The sequence below is a fragment of the Gopherus evgoodei genome, chromosome 14 (genome assembly GCF_007399415.2).
Source record: "Gopherus evgoodei ecotype Sinaloan lineage chromosome 14, rGopEvg1_v1.p, whole genome shotgun sequence".
In the NCBI taxonomy this organism is placed as follows: Eukaryota; Metazoa; Chordata; order Testudines; family Testudinidae; genus Gopherus; species Gopherus evgoodei.
Window position 1 is genome coordinate 2,099,795 of NC_044335.1, and position 20,121 is coordinate 2,119,915.

The 20,121-nt window shown below is 48.8% G+C and overlaps 1 protein-coding gene across 1 annotated transcript; it reads right to left on the reverse strand.

Annotated features, from left to right (window-relative positions):
- Nucleotides 1-607: 607 nt before the first annotated feature.
- Nucleotides 608-11,222, reverse strand: BPIFB6 (BPI fold containing family B member 6). Its single transcript, XM_030533530.1, has 11 exons — nucleotides 11,116-11,222; nucleotides 10,604-10,667; nucleotides 8,955-9,015; nucleotides 7,957-8,048; nucleotides 7,451-7,627; nucleotides 4,858-5,001; nucleotides 4,495-4,562; nucleotides 3,133-3,178; nucleotides 2,234-2,297; nucleotides 1,225-1,301; nucleotides 608-658 (listed from the first exon to the last, which is right to left on the reverse strand). Exons 1-11 carry the CDS (start codon nucleotides 11,220-11,222, stop codon nucleotides 608-610), a joined length of 951 nt encoding a protein of 316 aa, XP_030389390.1.
- Nucleotides 11,223-20,121: the final 8,899 nt, after the last annotated feature.

Here is a 20,121-nt window from a genome sequence, read left to right on the forward strand (position 1 = left end):
CACGCAGTGCAGCTGCTGGTCATTTGTTCCCAGGCACCTACCTAACTAAAATGAAGGGAATGAGTGTCCCATTTGCTCTCTTGAAATATCCCTGCATAGACAGTAGTTGCCATGGACAGCGTGTGCACGCTGACCAGCTGCAGAGTGCTGCATACTCAGAGGTCAATAACAACCCAGTGAACGTGCAAAACTGTTTTTACAGATTTTAAGAAAAATACGTGTTTCCTTTCCTTTGCTAGATTTTCCATTGAGAGACCTGGGCCATGTTAGAGGGGTCCAGGCTGTGGAGTTCAAAACTGTAAATCAGACACAAATCCAAACTTCCCTAACATTTGGGGGTGCTCAGATTCAGTTTTCTGCTTCAGCACATTTTAGAGATCGGCCCAGGTCAGATCCAGATCTGGATGGGCTCTAGCAATGCCAGATCCAGTGGTGGCTGGGTTTGGGATATATCGGAACCAGTTCGTTTGTAACTCCAGAGCATATTTCAGCACAATGTTGCATGACTGGGAATCTGCTCAAGGCAAGCTCAGGACCGGAAGGGGTTGGAGAGCACTGGCAAAGTTGTGTGGCAGCATCTGCTCAGTGTCCTCATGCCTAGCACTCTTTAGTTCCTCACAGTCCTGAACTCTGCAGCCAGACACACCGGTAAGACCTTCTGAAAAGAGGAAACACCAAGAATGCAGAGAAAGAAACTAGAATCTTTTATCGCAATGGCATATGAAAAGTGAAACTCCACTGCCCACAGTGCACTGCTGTTCTAAACTCCTGTGAAGGCTACAAGCTATAACAAAATGTCACTGAGAAAATTACAGAGATTAATTATATTCAAGCAAAGGAGCAGCCCTTTGATTGCGCTACAGGCAGAACCCAGCACGCCAATTACCGGGAGCGGTGTTGCCTTTTTATTTTAGTTCTATAAAGCCAAAATATTAAATCAAAATGTTCAAAATGAAAAGAGGAAGAAATGCTTCCAGGGATGCCAGACTTGCTGTTCTCCGTCTCACTGACTCTTTCCAGTGGTGGTGAATAGTGTAGTGACGCCTCCTGGATCAGCTTGATGTGGCTTTTACATTCAGCACAAGAGCATTCTGACGGAAGTAAAACATGTCACAAATATTAGTCACCTGCTAGTTCAATGCTTAGATCCCTATGTGCTGACTACCAGCACAGACCATGCAACTTACAGAAAAGCATACGACAAGTCAGTCTCCATACACTTACCTCAGACATGCTAATATCAGCATTTGCATATTTAATGCCTAGCAGGTGAGGCAGAGGGATCCCTTCTTGCAGTGCCCCTGAAATGCGCAAACAGAAACCAGGGTGAGAACTGCCTTGGGCAGTTGAAGACACTATGTCTACAAAATGTCTACAAAAAGAACAGGAGTACTTGTGGCACTTTAGAGACTAACAAATTTATTTCAGCACGAGCTTTCGTGAGCTACAGCTCACTCCTTTGCATTCGAAGAAGTGGGCTGTAGCTCACGAAAGCTCATGCTGAAATAAATTTGTTAGTCTCTAAGGTGCCACAAGTACTCCTGTTCTTTTTGCAGATACAGACTAACACGGCTGCTACTCTGAAACCTAGCAATGTCTAGTCACTTCTCCCCTAGTCGCCTAGAAGATTTTTTATGTGCACCAGGAAAGAAAATTCCTCAAGATGGACTGTTCTATTATTCTGATGGCACATTTTCCATTCTAAATATCGATCTAACACCCAATAGCTAGAATGGGCCTTCTGTGTATTTTGTGATCAGCAAACCTAAGGAAAGCTAAGATCAGATGAGCCCACTGGTGTCTGGAGATTTCCAAAACGTACTGAATTTATGAAAATGATCTCCAGTTTCCCATGGGATCTAGTTTTTATTTTGCCAGCAGGTACCATATTCAAAGAGCTTCCAAAAATGCACCTGTGGTGTATCTGTTTTGCATGCATAGACCTCGGGTTTCCATGAGCAACTGCACATGCAAATAAGCATGAGAACATACACACATTACCGGGTCTGAATGCCCAAATGCAAGTTCTGCACATGCAAAATGGCTGTGTCTGCAATTTGACTGGGCACAGTTATTCACTGACTCGTGAAAGTGAACGTTGGAAAGGCTTTGCTGGGTCAGTTAGTCCATGCCACTGTCAGAAAAGGTTATTTCAGTCTAAAGAAAGTACCAGCAGTCATGGTATCTGAGAAGGATAAACAGTTTACAAAATGAAACCATCTCATCGCCTTACCATTGATGGCTGGCACATACGCAGCTTCAATAATATTCTCCAAAAATCCCTTCACCGGCAACTCCTGAAAAGAGAGAAGTGATCTACTAATCCTGCCACAAACAGCATCCATCCAGTCATTTTATATTGGCTCTGATTTCACGGGTGCAGACGTCCAATGGGGCCTTGCAATGGGCCCAAATTCACGCGAATTGCCTGTTGTTTCGAGAACCAGATGGATAAATTTGAAAAATTCAAAATTTCAAAGGAAAATTATCACACCCCCCCCATTTTACCACCAGTTCTAGTATTTCCTTTGGCAATGACTCATGGCTCTTCCACGGGTCAGCTAGTAACCGAGAATTAGAGAGCAGTGCAAATGATAGATCTCCTCGGACAAACTGAGTGCTAAGAGCCTGCTGTGATTGTTATGTAAGTACACATCCTGGACATCAACAGCCCCTCTTTCTCAGTCATGAAAGCAGGATTGGAGTGAGTGAGGAACCTTGAACCTGCAATGCACACACTGTTAACGCAGAACAGATTTTCATTGCAGCATTGTTGCAAGCATTGAGGAGGGTTATTTAGTGACCAAAAGTCTTCCAGGAATTAAAGTGAGTGCATTAACTCACAGCGATCAGTCCAGATTGCTAATATTTCCTGGCAAACGAGGTGGTGAGTTCTCCAATGAATATGTCACTGGAACTTCTTACTCGTAATAACATTTTGATTTAGGGGATTATAGCACATTGATTTTTGAAATAAAACTATTACAAGGAATACAAGAAATCCAGCTGGGTTCCCAAGAATGAACTCCAGGGCTAGACATTTTAGACCAACACGTCGACACTCCAATTCATAAATACAATTATCCTTCAGCATTTGCTTGTGCCGAGTATCACACACGGCACTGAACTCACAGCGAACGCGCCGATGGACGAAGCCGCCAAGGCCATTCCATACAAGCTGCAGAGAAAGGAAATAGGCGTTGTCATCGCCTCTCCAGCCGTTGTTTATTTGTGGCTCCTTTTCCCTGCCACTGGCAGCATTTCCCACAACCCACTCCCTTTTCCTCCCTCCAGCCTCTTCTTTTGACTTGCTGCCCTGAATCAACATCTCCACTCACTATAATGTCTCCAGTCACGTCCAACAGAGCTTGGGCTTTACCTCTGCACGGACTCCACTGATTTACACCCAGGTAAGAAAAGGAAAAGCTGACCGTCTCTTTACCAGAAAGACAGGTATAGAGATGAATGAACCTCCCCATTAACTCACAGAACCACTGTTCTCCCTTCCCCGACCTACAGCTAGGTAGGAAATTCTTCTCCTGACCCACAAAAATTGTTAAGATTTTGAAAATTTTTCCTGTCCTAAATTTGGAGGGAAAAATCAAAATCTTAAAATTTTTCATAAACCAAAAGACACTGGGAAAAAATTCAAACGAAATATTTTGTTTCAATTTTGACAAGGGTGTGTCTGTGTACAGTGGGGTTTTTTGCTTTGTTTTTTAACTATAATTAGCTTAAATTTCTAAGCAAAAAATCATTTTGAACCAGGAAATGAGAATTTTTCATACTGATAATGTCCAACAATTTTTTTTGATAATTTTGAAAAAATTTTCAAAATTCTTTAGTCAAACAATTTCTCAGAACTTTTCAAAATGCTTGCATTTTGACCAACTGGAGTTTCCAACCAAAAAAATATTGAAAAATTCCCAATCGACCCCCCTCACCTCTCCCAACAGGTGCTGGGATTGGCTTTTCTTGTCTCTAGATGGGTATTTTCTAATTGATAATTTTATAAGTCCCCTGGAAGAGGTGGGGAAGGAAGAGAAGCTGATTTCCTTTTGTTCACTTGTCATTCTGATTTCTTCTTGGGTCTTGTAACTCCTTGGCTCCAGGGCTCCCCACAGCTGACTGACCCACCTTGCTCTGCCATTCTCCATGTCCACACGTAATACTTTTCTTTATTGTAACTATGGATGCGACTGGCCCTAATCAAGATCAAAATTCTGCACGTTTCCTCTTATTCACAGTTCATGCACCTCAGAACTGGGGTTTGCAAACAAACACTAGGTGGCCTCAGCCCATCCTGCTGCCCGTCGGGGGCTCAGCACCATTCCTTCTACCTAATTCATCCTACTGGGACTCTACCCAGCGACCCCTCCTGGCACCCTAGCAATACCCAGGCACTGTTTCTCAGTACTTGGCCTTTCCAATGGACAGGAATCACCGCACTCTTAACAGTAAGAAACAATGGAAGGAGAATAGCGAATGTCTGACCTGTCCAGAGCTAAGGAGATCCGCAGCTTCTCTTCCTGAATAGAGAATTGGGTATCCAAATTGATATGCTGCAATGAGAAACCTGAGTCAGCATCAGAAGTCGGTTCAGTCCTGCATGGCAGCATGTGTGCATGGAGCCAGGTCTTTGGCCCTGTGTCACTCTCCATTGACCCATTTTAGCGACGCAAAGGGGGCTTCCAGCTGCCCCACAGGAATACAGAGGAATCCCCAGGGGATGCTAAGCAGGGCCCGGCCTCCTTCCTCCCATCTAGGACTGTGTGTTGGGGTCAGGCTGGGAGCTGCCTCCCTGGGGACGATGTAGCTGTTCCTAGAGCAGCCCCCTAACTGATCATTTCAACGTACAATGTTCAGGACAAAGAGGGATTCCTGAGCGGCGTTGGGCTGCGAAGTGAGGAACTCTGCGGTGCCGAAGAGATGCACGAGGCCTTTGTCCTGCCGAATGGTGAGCATGGGCGGTTTAGTTATTCGGATTTCAATAACCATCGGCTGAGACGGAGACAACGATTCAGAGAGCTGGAGAGATTCCAAATGCAAAGATGATAAAGTGACAGGCCCACCCAGCCACCTCTCTGATCAGCCCCAACAAAGGCTCTGGAGAACAGCACCCACAAGTCTATAAAACTTCCAGGTTACCAGAAAAGCGATCTCCTGAGAAAAGCATCGCACTGGCATTGAATTGTGTGTTGATTTGAGAATGGTACACGTCCCTTTCATTGGCATTCCCTGATGTTCCTTGGGTAAGCAAAACCTCTTCTTACATAACAAACACCCTTCCTCCTTGATCAATTAGCAGGTACAACAGCTGGTTCTCATTATTCTTTTCCCCCTACAATCTGAGGCATATCCTACAAGGGATTCAGCACCTGTGACTCCCTCCAAAGTCAGTGGAACTACAGGTGCTCAGGCACTCTTGGGATAACGCTTGCAAGAAGCACTAGTACCAGTCCCTCAACTTCCGTGAGCACCAAACTCATTCATTTTTGCCCAGATATGCAGAAATGTGCATGCTTCATTTGCACATGCAATTAGCTCGATAGTGACTGCATGCACCAGTAACCAGCTAGGCACTTAGCTGACTATACAAAGCCACTGTCATCATCATGGCACATGCAGTCAGGGCCGGCTCCAGGCACCAGCGCAGGAAGCGGGTGCTTGGGGCGGCAAATGGAAAGGGACAGCACATCTGGGTCTTCGGCAGCAATTCGGTGGCGGGTCCCTTGGTCCCTCTCAGAGGGAAGGATCTGCTGCCGAATTGCTGCCGAAGAATGAAGTGGAGCAGTAGAGCTGCCGCCGAAGTGCTGCCGATCGCTGCTTTTTCTTTTTTTTTCTTTGCTGCTTGAGGCAACAAAAAAGCTGGAGCCAGCCCTGCATGCAGTCACAGTAATTATGCAGGCAAATGTATCCACAAATCTGAAACACTGGGATCTCAAAAATACCTGGATCTAAGTTAAACCTGGTGAGACAATTCATCATTTTACTGAACGCCCATGATCTGTCTTGTTGATAAAACGAAGAGAAAGCAATGCTGGGTTTGGGAAAAGGTCCAAAGCAGGATCCTGGTGGAGGAGGCACCATGCTGCCTGCTTCCACAGGAACTAGGGTGACCAGATGTCCCAATTGTATAGGGACAGTCCCAATTTTTGGGTCTTTTTCTTGTATAGGCTCCTATTACCCCCACCCCATCCTGATTTTTCACATTTGCTGCCTGGTCACCCTAACAGGAACCCTGAGATGCCTCAGAGGCCAATGGAATAAATAAATAAAGTTCACCAACCATGGGGATCAAGGTGCCAAGTGTTGTCGTCATTAATGGAGGAAGCCCAAGAATCTGCCAATAAAATGTTAGGAGGCAGTGAGACAATAGGCTCACATTAAGAAGGGTGGAAGAGCAAAGAGAAATAGGCAACGGTTATATAGAAAACCTGAAATCAATGGGCCACAGCCTCAGGTGCATTGGAAAGAGGGCACAGGTAGGTTTCTACCATCTTTCTTCTTCCTCATCCCCTGGGCAGCTTTGGCCCCTGATCAAGTTAGAGCAGCATCAGCTAGAACTGCCCCCACGAGCCATTCTGGGACCCAGCATTGTCACAATGCAACAAGCTCTTTTCCTCCACCATCTGGCATCCTGGCTCCAACACCCACACTCTGCTGGGGGGAACTTGGGGCAAGTGGCATTAAACTAGTAAGCCACGTTTGTGCCTAATGCCACCTAGAGATGTCCTTCTACAAGGGAAATCTGCAGCTGCTCCATTTGGCAGCTTTGCTGTAGCATCCAGGTATATGGTAGATGATGAGTTTCTGAATTTATCTCATGGAGTAAATTTCTTTCCTGCTCCAAGATATTACAGCAGTTGGGAATTTATGCTCATGACGCCTGCTGCAGGGTCACTGCAGGGGAATGATGTCACGGAGTGTAGGGGAGTCAGGGCCCTGCACCCCTCTTCCTAAGATTCACCGTGACTCTCAGCCAGCCAGTAAAACAGAAGGGTTGTTAGATGACAGGAACACAGTCCCAAGCGGAGCATGTAGGTACAACCAGGACCCCTCAATCAAGTCCTTCTGGGGGGTTCAGGGAGCTTAGACCCCAGCTTGGGGTTCCCTGCGTTGCACCTCCCAGCCCAAGACTGAAAACAGAATCTCCTCCAGCAGCTCTCTTCCCCCTCCCCCCAGCTCCTCCTCCCCTTTGTTCAGTCTCCCAGGCAGAAAGTGTCACTTCTCCCAACCCCTCTCCCGGCTCAGGTTACAGCTCAGGGAGCTTCCTTCAAGGGAAGTCCCCCATCCCCAATGTAACCCCCCTGCGACATTCCCAGGTCAAATCCGCCCAGCTTCCTGCTCCATCACAAATGATAAACATGTATGGATGGATCTTGCCTGAATAGGTGTTTAGGTTTCCTTATTAGCCCCAAAGGAAAAGCCCCAACTTTGAATTGCTCACCATGGTCTCCGTGACATCAAGGTTGAGGGATGTTTGCATGAGTGTGAGCTCGGCGCTCAGGAAATTCACTGACAGGGCCAGCTGGGTAGCGGAGTCCATTTTCGGCGGCAGGGAAGTAAGAGCTGGGGGGTCAGCGGGAAGGGCAATGAGGTTTCCACCCTCTTGCAGGACCGTGGTCTGAAAGGAGAGGTAAAGAGACACATTCGGCCATTTCCAGAGAGGGGCGCAGCAATCCAGAGGTTTTGCATTTGGACAATACGCAGGCCACTGGCTGACTCGCCTTGTCTTGTTGCTAGGATTTTATGTTAAGCAACAACGTCAGTATAGAACAGTGGAGCAAGACCACTGGCAACTGGGGCATGAGACTGAGCAGCTTCCTCGTCCACGGAACCCTCTGTCTAAGGCCATAAGGGCCCAGGCAGCATCTATAAGAATAAGGGCACCTGTTATCCAAATCATCAGAGCCCCCCGCATCCCCTCACACCCAGCCCAGCAGTGGCGCTTACATTCAAATCCAGTTCTATGAAAACGTCACTCGTCACTGGTGGGCTCAGCAAAGCATAGTAGATGCTTCCAGCGGTGCCGACTGAGCTCGGGGCTGCAGAGAAAAAGCGAGAAGCCATTTAAACAGCAGCAAATGCTCTAAGTGCTGCAAACCCTCCAGCGGAGGGAATGGGACGCCCGATGGAAGCAGAGCAGGGTGCCTCCCAACGATGTTAACCAACCAGTTGGCACAGGAAGGCAGTAACTTGAGTGCCTTTGCCCTCACTGCTGCTGAATGCTTGGGCTGGGTACAATCCGGGGCTTCCAATGGGATTTCCCTGTTGCTCTCTGCCCACATGAACAAGGCCTGCCATCTGGGCTCTGTAAAGTAGCCCACGCATGCTCTTTGGAGTTCTCTCCATCAGTTTCCCCACAGACCCTTCTGCCACCCCTGCAATGGTCCTAGTGGCCTGGAAGGCTTCCTCTGAAAACTGAGCCAACACCAATACACAGCCCTCTGCACTAGCCAGCCCTAGGAGAGAGTGAACTAGACCAGGAGAGAATTGGGGATTTGTTCTCAAGAGGACCCTTAATACCCAACTATCTCGATGTGCCTTGAAGAGCAATGACTTGTCTCCTTAGGTCCCACTTCAGGAAAGCACTTAAGCACATGCTGAAAGTTAAGCACATCCTTAAGTCCTCAAGGGGACTAAAGCCCCACTCAGTGCTAAGCACCTGTTTCAGTGATGTACTGGAGAGGGCTGCTTTCTTGAACTGAGCCCTGTGGGAGAGGCACGAGGAAACAATTGTGTGACCACCCTCCACCCCATTCCCCCCATTGTGGTACCAGGCCTTGTTCTGGGGGCACCCTGACAGAGCAGCCCCAGAGCTCCCATGAGTGAAAGGACAGCGGCTGTGCCTGCAGCAGCACCCCTTGGCCTGCCCGCTCTGGCATCGTCCCTGGGTTTGTTCCGTGCTCTGGGACCTACTGAGAGGAGGACAAGATGAAGCCACAACTTACAAACCAGGGTGGTGAACTTTTGGTTCACGAGGGTAAGCACAGCATCCACTGCTGGGCACAGCTACAAGGTGAGAAGAGATACAAAACTCCAGTGAGGCACAAGCAGTAACAAGACCCAGAGCCAGACATTTCTCCTGCTGCGAAGCTTTTGGATTCTCCTCTAGCTTCCAGCAGTGTCCCAGTGGGGTCACTCCAGTGGAGCTACTGCCCAGGGCAAAGCCGAACCTTTGTGCGATGGGCATCATGCAGCTCAGAGCCTGGTCTACAGGCTCAGGCTCACGCTCCAGCACTAAAACCAGCAGGGCAGATGCTGCAGCTCAAGCTGGAGCTTGGGCTCCGGAGCTCCTCCCCAGAACGCCTACGCCTGCGGCAATGTTTAGCGCCATAGCATGAGCCCAAGTGCGAACCCTGGGCTGAGAGGCTTTGCTTGTTGTGTACACGTACGCTAAGGGGCACAGCACAGAACTCACAGCCCATGGGGCTGGAGTTGTGAAGGCTTTATGCACCTTTCTGCCCTCACAATCCGGGGCTGTTTCTGGGCCTGGAGAGCCTGGGGGGAACCTGTCTAAGTTACAGCAGCCTCCCCAAAGTGCCTTATGCCCACGGTCAATAGAACCCTGCATGCTGTCCCCACACACACATATACCTGGTCCTGGGGGGGTAGAGGGGGCAGCCTATGACTGCATGTGCAATGCATGCACTGGGGGAATCCTCCCTGAGGTGGGTGCAAGGATTTTAAGACCCCTTTATGCCACGCTGGCCCTTTTCCATGCTGCAAGGGGCCAGAGCAGGGGCAAGTATCTCACAGTACAGATTAGCTGCCATTTCTTCCGGTTCAGTCCCAACAAAATCAAAGTCCTCCACACAGAGGAGACAGGTCTCAGAGAGGGACCAGCTGTGGTTTATTTAGGATCCATCTACACACAAACGTCCTCTGGTTTAATTGAAGTACTTTAGGTAAACCAGTGTAAAGCCCTGTGTGGACACTGACTCCGATTTAGCTTAAAGGTGTTTCTGATCAGTTTAAGCTGAAATTAAAGAAGCCTGATTTAAACTGAAGTATAAGTGTTCACACAGCATAGTGCATCAGCAAAAAATAGGAGTGTAAATGTGGTGGTACGTGTCAGCAATGCAGGTATAAACCCAGGGTCCCTGAAGCATTGGAGAGTTGCACTGCTGCATCTACACTGCTGTTTGCAGCTGTGCTAGCAAGGGTATGTCTACCCGAGCTGCAATCCCAACTCCAGCTGGCAGTGTAGACATGCTATCATTGGTCAACAACATATCTCCAGTTAAACAGCTGCAAACGTGTGTGTAAGCAAGTCCCTAAATATTGAAGAAGAAAAAAAGGGTTATCGAGACATGGTCATTCACCATTGTGACCACTGTAGGCAAATGTGTCCGTGTCACTTTGTCTGAGATTACAAGCTCTTTGGGACGAGGACTGTGTCCTTATTTAGATTCATACAGACCCCAGCACATTGCGGGTGTTACCAGAAACAGACAAATACTAGAGCACACTCACTGTTACCAAAAAGTGTCCTACTTCAAATACCACCAGTACGAGAATTGTTTACTGACCACCACCCCCGGGCAGTTGCTCTCTGGAGGAACAATGGGTAGTGGATGAACTACATGAACAGACTTACCATGTCTGGCAAGACTTTTTGAAGGGTGGTATCCAGGAATTTATTCACAAGTTTGGGCAGCATGCTGGGCAAAGGTGGCAAAGAAAGAAATCAACAGAGTAAATAAAGAGATTCAAAATGACAACAGTTGCTATGAAGCAAAAGGTCAGAGGCTTAGCACCAGAAGAATCCAGTTGGCAAACTAGTCAGAAGTGTTTTGTGCTGGCTTTATACAATGCTAAGAGGTTCCCAATCATAGAAGAAGCTCGGTCATTCTGGAGACCATTTCAGTGCACATAGATCAATACCACATGGAAATACAGTCAGTTGTCTGTGGCTGAAATTTACTTCAGTACCAAGGGGCCAGCACAAGGCTGTTGCTCTTTTCTTCTAGTACTCTGTGCTCTGGTTTTCACTCTGCCAGCGCTGAGCTGGGGATCTGCCCTCGTGGTTATAAGCGTTAAGTATTACAGATAGTGGCAAATCTAGTGAGCATTGTCCGCCATAGCAGAGGCTAAATCTCAGGCACTCACCTGCTGGGGAGATTGGTTTTAATACTAACGAGAGAAATCTGGCAGTCGCCAACGCTGAATTTGGGACAACCCGAGTCATCTTGCAACAGTTTATTCTTGGCGGTCATGTTCGCAACCACTGTGATTTCCATATTTTTACCTATAAAGCTGCACAGAGCAAACTTCAGTTACCTCCTGGTGAATTCTTTACTTACATCCTCCTCCAGGGAGACCAGCTAGCATCCAGAAGGAGCTGATTGGCTCAGGGTCCATGCCCGCTGATCTCCTCCTTCTGATGTTTTAATGTAGGGCTGCTCATCCTGACCTTCCAGCTTGCTAAAGGGAGGAGGGGGCTTCTGGGGTGGTCCCAGGGAGTTGCCTTAGGGAAATGGTTAAGATATCACTGCCCTAGAGTCTGTGTGCATTGAGTCTAAGGCGACATGTCTAGCGCTGCTCTGGACTGTTTATCTCATGGCAATAAAACCCCTTAAAACTCTCCTACTTCTTGCTCATCTTCTGGCTACCTGATTTTAAGGAAACCTCGAACGTGCTCTTTGGCTAGGGACATAGAGCTAACGCTATAGCCACACTGGCCCACACATGCTGAGTTGGTGAGAGAGGCAGGCAATGCCAAATGCTGGGGTGGTGATAGCTGCTCCCCTGGAAGAGATGGTTCTCCATCAGATCAATGCACTGTGCCTCTGGAAAGGTAGGCAGAGGAGCCAGAACAGATGCTGGATGCACCAGGAAGGGTATGAGATACAAGACCAGCCTGGTGGTCTTTGACATGCCAGGGGTGACTTACACATAGTCCGTTTGATAAGGTGCAGAGGCCCCCCACCAGCACCTGCCACCCCTTCTCTTCCTTAGCATTGCAGCTCTCGAGCCCAAACTAAGCCCGTGTTTGCCCAATGCTCTCAGCTCTAGCTAACCCATCTGCAGAGCATGCCACATGCTGGCCACTGCACTTCAGGTGTTGGACATTTCTGCAGAAGATGGGAAATAAATGTGTTGCATTCCTTGCTGTCCTGAATATAATTGTTTTTAATTCCTTATCAGCTTCCTGGGATCGTTAACTCAAGGAACTTGGGAAACAGTTTACCCAATAGATCTGCGCACACGGTGCATTTTCCCATGTTCCCCAGGGAGACCTTATTTGTTTTCAAATATTCTCAGTTCAATACAAATTGTTTAAAAGGAACGACACCTTCTCACACCCCAGGCAGGATTGCACTCACCTCTTCCCAGTGATGGTTATACGAGTTAACACAGCCATGAAGATCCCAGTCCCTGGTAAGAATGTCAGAGTTATCTCAGGGGGTTGCAAATCTTTAACTTTGACCCTATGGAATAAAACCAGGTGAGTAGTTAGGAGAGCCGGTACCTGCAGTGGTGAGACTGAAGTCTAAAGGGACATAAATCCTGTCAGGATTATTCCATTTGTCATTGCAGCTGCATCTAAGGGCTCCGGTCAGGGATCAGAACCCCAAGTGCTGTAGAGACACAGAACTAAGATGCGCCCCTGTCGTGAAGCACGCAGACGAAACAAAAAATCTAGAACCCTCAGTGACTGGCAGACCACGTCTCCATGGCCTATGCAGAGGTTTCGTATGCAGGTCAAAAATTCCTAAACAAATGGGACAAGTTATAGTAATCATAGAAGTGTAGGCCTGAAAGGGACCTCGAGAGGCCATCGAGTCCATCCCCTGTGCTGAGGCAGGACCAATTAAACCTGGACCATCCCTCACAGGCGTTTGTCCCACCTGTCCGTAAAACACTCCAAAGCCAGGGATTCCACAACCTCCCCGGAAGCCTGTTCCAAAGCTCAACTACCCTCAGAGGGAGAACATTTTTCCTAACATCTGACCTGAATCTCCCTGGCTGCAGATTGAGCCAATTACTGCTTGTCCTGCCTTCAGTGCAGGTGAAGAACAATTCATCACCGTCTTCCTTAAAACAGCCCTTAACAGATTGGAAGACATATCAGGTCTCCCCCAGTCCTTTTTTCTCAAAACTAAATATTCCCAGGGGGTTTAAACCTTTCCTCATAGGACAGGGGTTCTCAACTTGTAATCCTTTTTGTTACTTTTTTCTGGACTCTCTCTCCACATCTCTCCCAAAGTGGGGTGCCCAGAACTGGGCACAGGACTCCAGCTGAGGCCTCCCCAGTGCTGAGCAGAGCAGGACAATTACCTCCGAGGTCTTGTCTTGTTAATGCACTCCAGATTTCTATTGGTCTTGTCTGCAACTGCATCCCACTGTTGTCTCATATCAGTGGCAATGGAGTCTTCCTAAAAGTGGCAGGGCCTGGAGGCCCCATCCCTCCTTTTCTCCACAAGGTCCCGCCCCTCAGTCAAGCCGGAGCTGGGCCAGGGAACCTGGGCGCCTCTATCTGCCTGGGGTGGGGAGCCCAAGAGCAGCCCCTGGCTCGTGTCCCCAGGCCCCAGTGGAGGGTCCATGGTTCCTCACAGCTGCCCAGGCTCCCTGGGCCACTCTTCCCTAAGCTGGGCTCCAGCTTCTAGCCTGGCCAGGAGGCAGAGCCTCTGGGGGAAGAGAAGGGGCAGGGGTCAGGCCCATCCACTTTCAAAAGTAGGAGGGCCATGGCCCTTTGGCCCCCTCTGTTCTGGCACCCCTGACTCATATTCAATTTGTGATCTGCTACCCCTCCCCCAAAATCCCTTTCAGTGTTACCACCTAGCCAGTTATTCCCCATTTTGCACTTGATTTTTTTCTTCCTAAGTGAAGTATTTGGCATTTGTCTTTATTGAATTTCATCTTGTTGATTTCAGATCAATTTTCTTGGTGTCACCCATGGATTCTATAAGCGTACTTGCCACTCCATTATCCAAGCCATTAATGAAAATGTTGAACAGAACCAGACCCAGGGCAGATCCCCCGTGGGACCCTGCTAGATACATCCTCCTGGTTTGACAGCAAACCATCGATAACTACTCTGAGTAAGCGTCTTTCAACTAGTTATGCACCCAACTTTGATTAATTTCATCTAGACCACATTTCCCTGGTTTGCTTATAAGATCATCATTTGGGACTGTCTCAAAAAGCCTCATTAAAATCAAAAGTTTCAGAGTAGCAGCCGTGTTAGTCTGTATCTGATAAAAGAACAGGAGTCTTTGTGGCACCTTAGTAACTATCACATTTATTTGACCCATTCATTCCTAGTCTTTATTTAAACCTAATTTAATGGTGTCCATTTTTCCAATTCAGCAGTCTCTCATTGAAGTCTGTTTTTGAAGCAATACTCCAACAAAAAAACTGCAAACATAGAATTAATTTGCAAACTGGACACCGTTAAATTAGGCTTAAATAAAGACTGGGAGCGGATGGGTCATTACACAAAATAAAACTGTTTCCCCATGTTTATTTCTCCCTCCCCCCCTCCTCACAACTTCCTGTCAACTGCTGGAAATGGCCCATTCTGATTACCACTACAAAAAGTTTTTTTCTCTCCTGCTGGTAATAGCTCATCTTAACTGATCACTCTCCTTAGGGCTTGTCTACATCAGAAAGTTGCAGCGCTGGTGAGGGAGTTACAGCGCTGCAACTTTGAAGGTGTACACATCTGCAGGGCACCACCAGCGCTGCAACTCCCTGTTTGCAGCGCTGGCCGTACTCCCGTTTTGTCTCGGGTGTAGAGGATCCAGCGCTGGTGATCCAGCGCTGGTAATCCAATGTAGACAGTTACCAGCGCTTTTCTTGACCTCCGTGGAAGGAGGAAGCCTCTGGTAATCAAGCTGGTTTCCTTTCCCGGTTTGCTCTCTCGGTCCCGGAGCCAGCCAGCAAACCGCAGGGAAGGAGACCTGCTTGCTTGGGGTTCCGGGACCGAGAGAGCAAACCGGGAAAGGAGACCAGCTTCGCCGTGGTTTGCTCTCGCGTTCCCGGAGCCACCCAGCAAACCGCAGGGAAGGAGACCTGCTTGCTCGGGGTTCCGGGACCGAGAGAGCAAACCGGGAACGCCGCGGTTTGCTCTCTCGGTCCCGGAACCCCGAGCAAGCAGGTCTCCTTCCCTCCGGTTTGCTGGGTGGCTCTGGGAACGCGAGAGCAAACCGCGGCGTTCCCGGTTTGCTCTCTCGGTCCCGGAACCCCGAGCAAGCAGGTCTCCTTCCCTGCGGTTTGCTGGCTGGCTCCGGGACCGAGAGAGCAAACCGCGGCGTTCCCGGTTTGCTCTCTCGGTCCCGGAACCCCGAGCAAGCAGGTCTCCTTCCCTGCGGTTTGCTGGGTGGCTCCGGGACCGAGAGAGCAAACCGCGGCGTTCCCGGTTTGCTCTCTCGGTCCCGGAACCCCGAGCAAGCAGGTCTCCTTCCCTGCGGTTTGCTGGCTGGCTCCGGGACCGAGAGAGCAAACCGCGGCGAAGCTGGTTTCCTTTCCCGGTTTGCTCTCTCGTCCCGGAACCCCCCTTGAAGCCGCCCAACAGCGCTGCAGTGTGGCCACATCTAACACCACTTGCAGCGCTGGTTGCTGTAAGTGTGGCCACTCTGCAGCGCTGGCCCTATACAGCTGTACTAATACAGCTGTAACAACCAGCGCTGCAAAATTTTAGATGTAGACATGGCCTTAGAGTGTGTATGGTAACACCCATTGTTTCATGTCCTTTGTGTATATTATATATCTTCCTACTGTATTTTCCACTACCTGCATCCAGTAAAGTGGGTTTTAGCCCATGAAAGCTTATGCTCAGATAAATGTGTTAGTTTCTAAGGTGCCGCAAGGACTCCTGTTCTTTTTACTAAAAACCAAATCATGTCTTCAGAGCCCCTCCATCTACAGAAAGATATTAGGTTGACTTAGAATGATTTGCTCTTGACAACTCCACATTGGCTTTTACTTATTTCCCTATTATCACCAGCTGCTTACAAACATGGTTTAATAATTTGTTCCAATATCTTTCCAGGTGTTGAAGTTAGGCTGAGTGGTCTGTAATTCCCTGAGTCCTCTTTGTTCCCATTTTTAAAGATCAAAAGTATTATGTTTGCCCTTCTCCAGTTCTCTGGCTAAATGCAAACAGTGTCTCCTGATGTGGGTGACGCTGTATCTTCGCTTTAACTTCAGCCTCTAGTCTCTTCTGTATCTATTAGTGAACTTCTGATCTACGGCCACCCTGTGTTACAGAAATTTCCCGTGTCTACAACAAACTCCCTAGCAAAGTAAGCAAGAATTAACCTCTGATCTGCTTTGAAGCAGCAACTCACATGCTGTGTTGCCTTCAGGTGATGGCATCTCTGTATGTTTTGTAAGGTGCCACTAGCATGCTGCTTTCCATTAAAAATCACACTTATTAATGGCTCCAGATTCATTTGCTGCTCCTCTGGACTGATGCTTCCACACCTAATGCAAATAGCTAGCATTTTTCACCTGCAGAGCATTGACATAATGCTTGACAGGTCGTGTTCAACTCACCCTGAAATGCCCTTGATGGGTTTGACACCTGGCTGCTTTTTAGTTGCAGCTGCTGCCAGTTTCTGAAGAATGTCGCTCTCAGTCATTGCATCGGAGACAGCTGGAATATTTCCACAAGACAAGGCGTGGTTAGCACAGATGCCTCATCAGCAGGGATGGAGATAAGTGGGGAGGGAATCTTTTGTCAGGGAATTCAGGAGAGCATGCTGTGTAAATCATTCAGCTGCATGGCATTCCTATGCCAGTAAGCACAGGTGTGGCTGAGAAGTCTATGATGACCGTCATATGGCAAATTACAGCAATCTTTGCAGTCACTTCAGTGTGGTTGACTTTTGTGCAGGGTGTTCCACCTGAACCACCATCTGTTGTGTGTGCGCATTTTAATTCTAGACATAAAATAGATTTTACTCAGCTGCCCACAGGCAATCCTCCCCCTTCATTCTACCCATCAGGCCATCACGTAGCTAGAACCTGCAGTTCTCCCGTCTGTGGGCATTGGTACATTGTCCCACCTCTGGAGAGCAGAACATGCATTTCTCCATGTGAGCCACTTTTATTGCAGATTATGGAAAACAAAAAACAAATATGAAGAGTTGATTGTCAGGCCTGCTTGTGCTGTGCTCTGCACGCCGTGTCAGGTGGCTTTATACCCCTTTAGCACTTTCACCTTCCTGATCCTCGGGCTAGCTTGGCCTCTAGCATGCTTAAAGTAGCCGCAGGGCTTCTCTGCGTTATGCCCAAGGGGCTGTTCTGGCCTCTGGAAACTGGGGAAGCTAATTGGTGCTTTGGCCATGTGCCATATACTGTGGGCTGCGCAAGGGGGCAGCACTGGTTCTACACCTGGGGATTTCCCCAGCGCCCAGCCGGGAATTCTCAGCCATCTAGACAAATGGGCTTTACTACTCTTTGCACCACAGAACAGCACACAGTTGCTATCTTGAACCCAGGAGTCCCCATATCAGAGAGCCCGGAAATTCGCTGTCACATTCTGCAGCTGAAGTTAAACATGTGGCTGCAGCCTCAAGGGGACATTTCAAGGTTGTGGGCACAGAAAACAGGATGGCAGCAATCTCCTCTTTCCCACAGCCATCTGCGCCAGCCACACCAGCCTGATGCTCTGCACAAATGTGAGGGGTTCACTCCAGGCACAGCTGACTCTGACTCATTGCGTGACAGGCTTATTGACTCACCGTGATCTATTGTTCCAAGATCAATCTTCAGGATGGCCCCAGGGGCATCTGTTCTTTGAGACGTAGCCAGCCAACCACAGGAGAAGAAAATGCACCAAATCCTTAACATCTTTGGCTCCAGCACCATGGTGCCCAACCTTCCAACGAGCAACGTGCGAACAGATGGGCTGAAATGAGACCCTCCGCTAACATGACCAGAAAGACACTCTGCTAGGCTGAGTTCATCACTGCAGCAGAGCAAACGCAGCAGCTCAAGAGGCAGATTCTAAACTTACATGGATTGTAATCGGGGGCAACTCCACTGTCGTCAAAAGAATTACCCAAGGTTAAAACAAGCACACGCGGAGAATCAGCCCGGAGTGATTTTACCTACAGAAATACAGTTTGAGAGCACAGTTTAAGGTGCATTTGAATCAGCTCTTGTGAGGGGTGGGAGAAGAGACTCCTGCAGCCTCTATTTAACTTGCCCCATACAGACCCAGGTTGTAAGCGCATGGACCCACTCCGTGGCGCCTCCTTCTGGTCTCTTCCAGAGCGCCCTCTGCAGGCTGGTGATCCGCCTTACTGCTGGCCAGTGTCCCTCCCAGGACCCCAGTGCCCCTTTCTATGGGGTGCTGCCCCCTCTGGCAGTAACCCCTCAGTCTCGGGGTCTCCCCACCCAGGGGAACCCCCACCCCCTATCCCCCACCTCGCCTCAGTTGTAGGCTCCTGCCAGTCACCAACTAGCCCCTTTTCTCTGGGGCCAACTGCAGCATATGCCACTCATCACTGGCAAGGGGGGTTTGACCTGCTGCCTTCTTCTACCACCTAGCACCTCTATGGGCCTGGAACCAGGCCCTACAGTCAGGGCAGTCGCCAGCCTGGAGCTCCCCTGCTCCTCTGTTTTTTCCCCAGCCCTGCCTCACTCCCAGGTACCTCTCAACCTTCCCGCAGCCAGGCCTGTCTCCCTCCACAACTAGAGGAGAGACTGCTGAGCTTCTGGCTACCCTGGCCTTCTTATAAGGCCCGGCTAGTCTGTTTGGGGCATGGCTCCAGCTGCAGCCACTTCCCCCAATAAGCCGGGGGTTTGCCCCCTTCCCCAGCCCGAGCCCTCTGTGGGGCTTTTCCAACCCTTTCTGGCTGGAGCAGGTGCTCACCCCGCTACACAGGTACATAGGCTGAGGTATCGCTGTTAGCTTCTCCTGTGTTACAAGTATCAGAGTCACTCAGGGGTTCCCTGTAAACAGAAGAAAGGCAGTTAGTGGAGAGAATTAATCCCGGGGGTTCCTCGAACGCTGCATGGAGCAATGTCTAAATCTGAGTGTGGCCGTCTACGTTTCGGTGCCACCCGCCTGCCCCACTGAACACTAAAGGTGCCAAAGGCCCTTTGGTGCAACCATCTGAGGAGCCTTTATTCAATCAAAGGATCTGTGCTGGAGCAAGGCTATAGCCACAGCTAGACGCTCTGTGCCAGTCTCATTGCTACCAGCGCAACATGGGTGTAAGATGCTACCAAGTCTGACCAATGGTAGCAGCAGCATTTCACAGCCCCATGGGGCAGGTGTTCCTGAGCACATGAGGTACAAGGCAGTGGAGAATCAGGCCCTGAAAGTGTATAAAAAAAATATTTTTCCTAGTGTTGTAATAGCACTAGAGACATTTCATTGGAGTGTTTCGTGCTCTCACCTGGCCGGGCTGTTGTCCAGTGGTAGATTTCTCAAGAGTTGCCAGAGCCTTTCCCGGCAATATAGATGGGGCAGCCTTTATATACCACAATTTGGAGCAAAAAAGGAGGAAAAACGAAAGGAGTGATTAGACCGGAGCCAATTGTTGGGATGTAAAACTAACTCCCGTGTGGTTTCTGACATCTTCCAATGTAAATAATTTTGCTAAGAAATGTGAAAGTCTGGGCAAGTCGTTAAGTCTGAGGTATCAAGTGAATGTTCCTCGTGTGCATGGAGCCAACACTCTTACTCAACAGCCATGCAGAGCTGCCTGGGAGATTTGCAAGCAAATCCAGAAGAGCAAGGTAAAAAAAGAGATGCTGGAATTGGCCAAAAAAATGAGATGAATAAGTGTAGGGAAGGAGGGAAGTGGAGACTCAAAGGATAAATTCTGCTGGGGGGGAAGGAAATACGTGCTTAAGTGTGAACCTTTCCCATGTGATTAGCATGGCACATGTTCCTGAGCGATGGCAGAGGTTACACCAGCATCCAGGTGGAAACAGGGCCCGATCCATGGTTTAGTGACGTCAGTGGAAATAATTTCAATGGGTTTTGGATGAGACCCCTAATGAGGAGAGGTCTCCTGGACAGAGCAATGAAATGAGAGCCAGGACTCTTGAGCTCTGCTACAGCACATCGCTGGGACAGCGGAGCTCACAGCTGCTGTTCTGGGTCAGTCACACCAGTGTTTGCGACTTGATATTTATGACCTGCTCTCA

What these genes read in the sequence shown, in the direction of transcription:
- BPIFB6 (XM_030533530.1), bottom strand. Translation starts at nt 11,222, where the DNA reads ATGACCGCCAAGAATAAACTGTTGCAAGATGACTCGGGTTGTCCCAAA. An exon ending in ATCTCCTTAGCTCTGGACAG is followed by an intron (nt 3,179 to 4,494) that starts GTCAGACATTCG and finishes CTTTCTCTGCAG; the next exon opens with CTTGTATGGAATGGCCTTGG. An exon ending in GTATGTGCCAGCCATCAATG is followed by an intron (nt 1,302 to 2,233) that starts GTAAGGCGATGA and finishes TGCGCATTTCAG; the next exon opens with GGGCACTGCAAGAAGGGATC.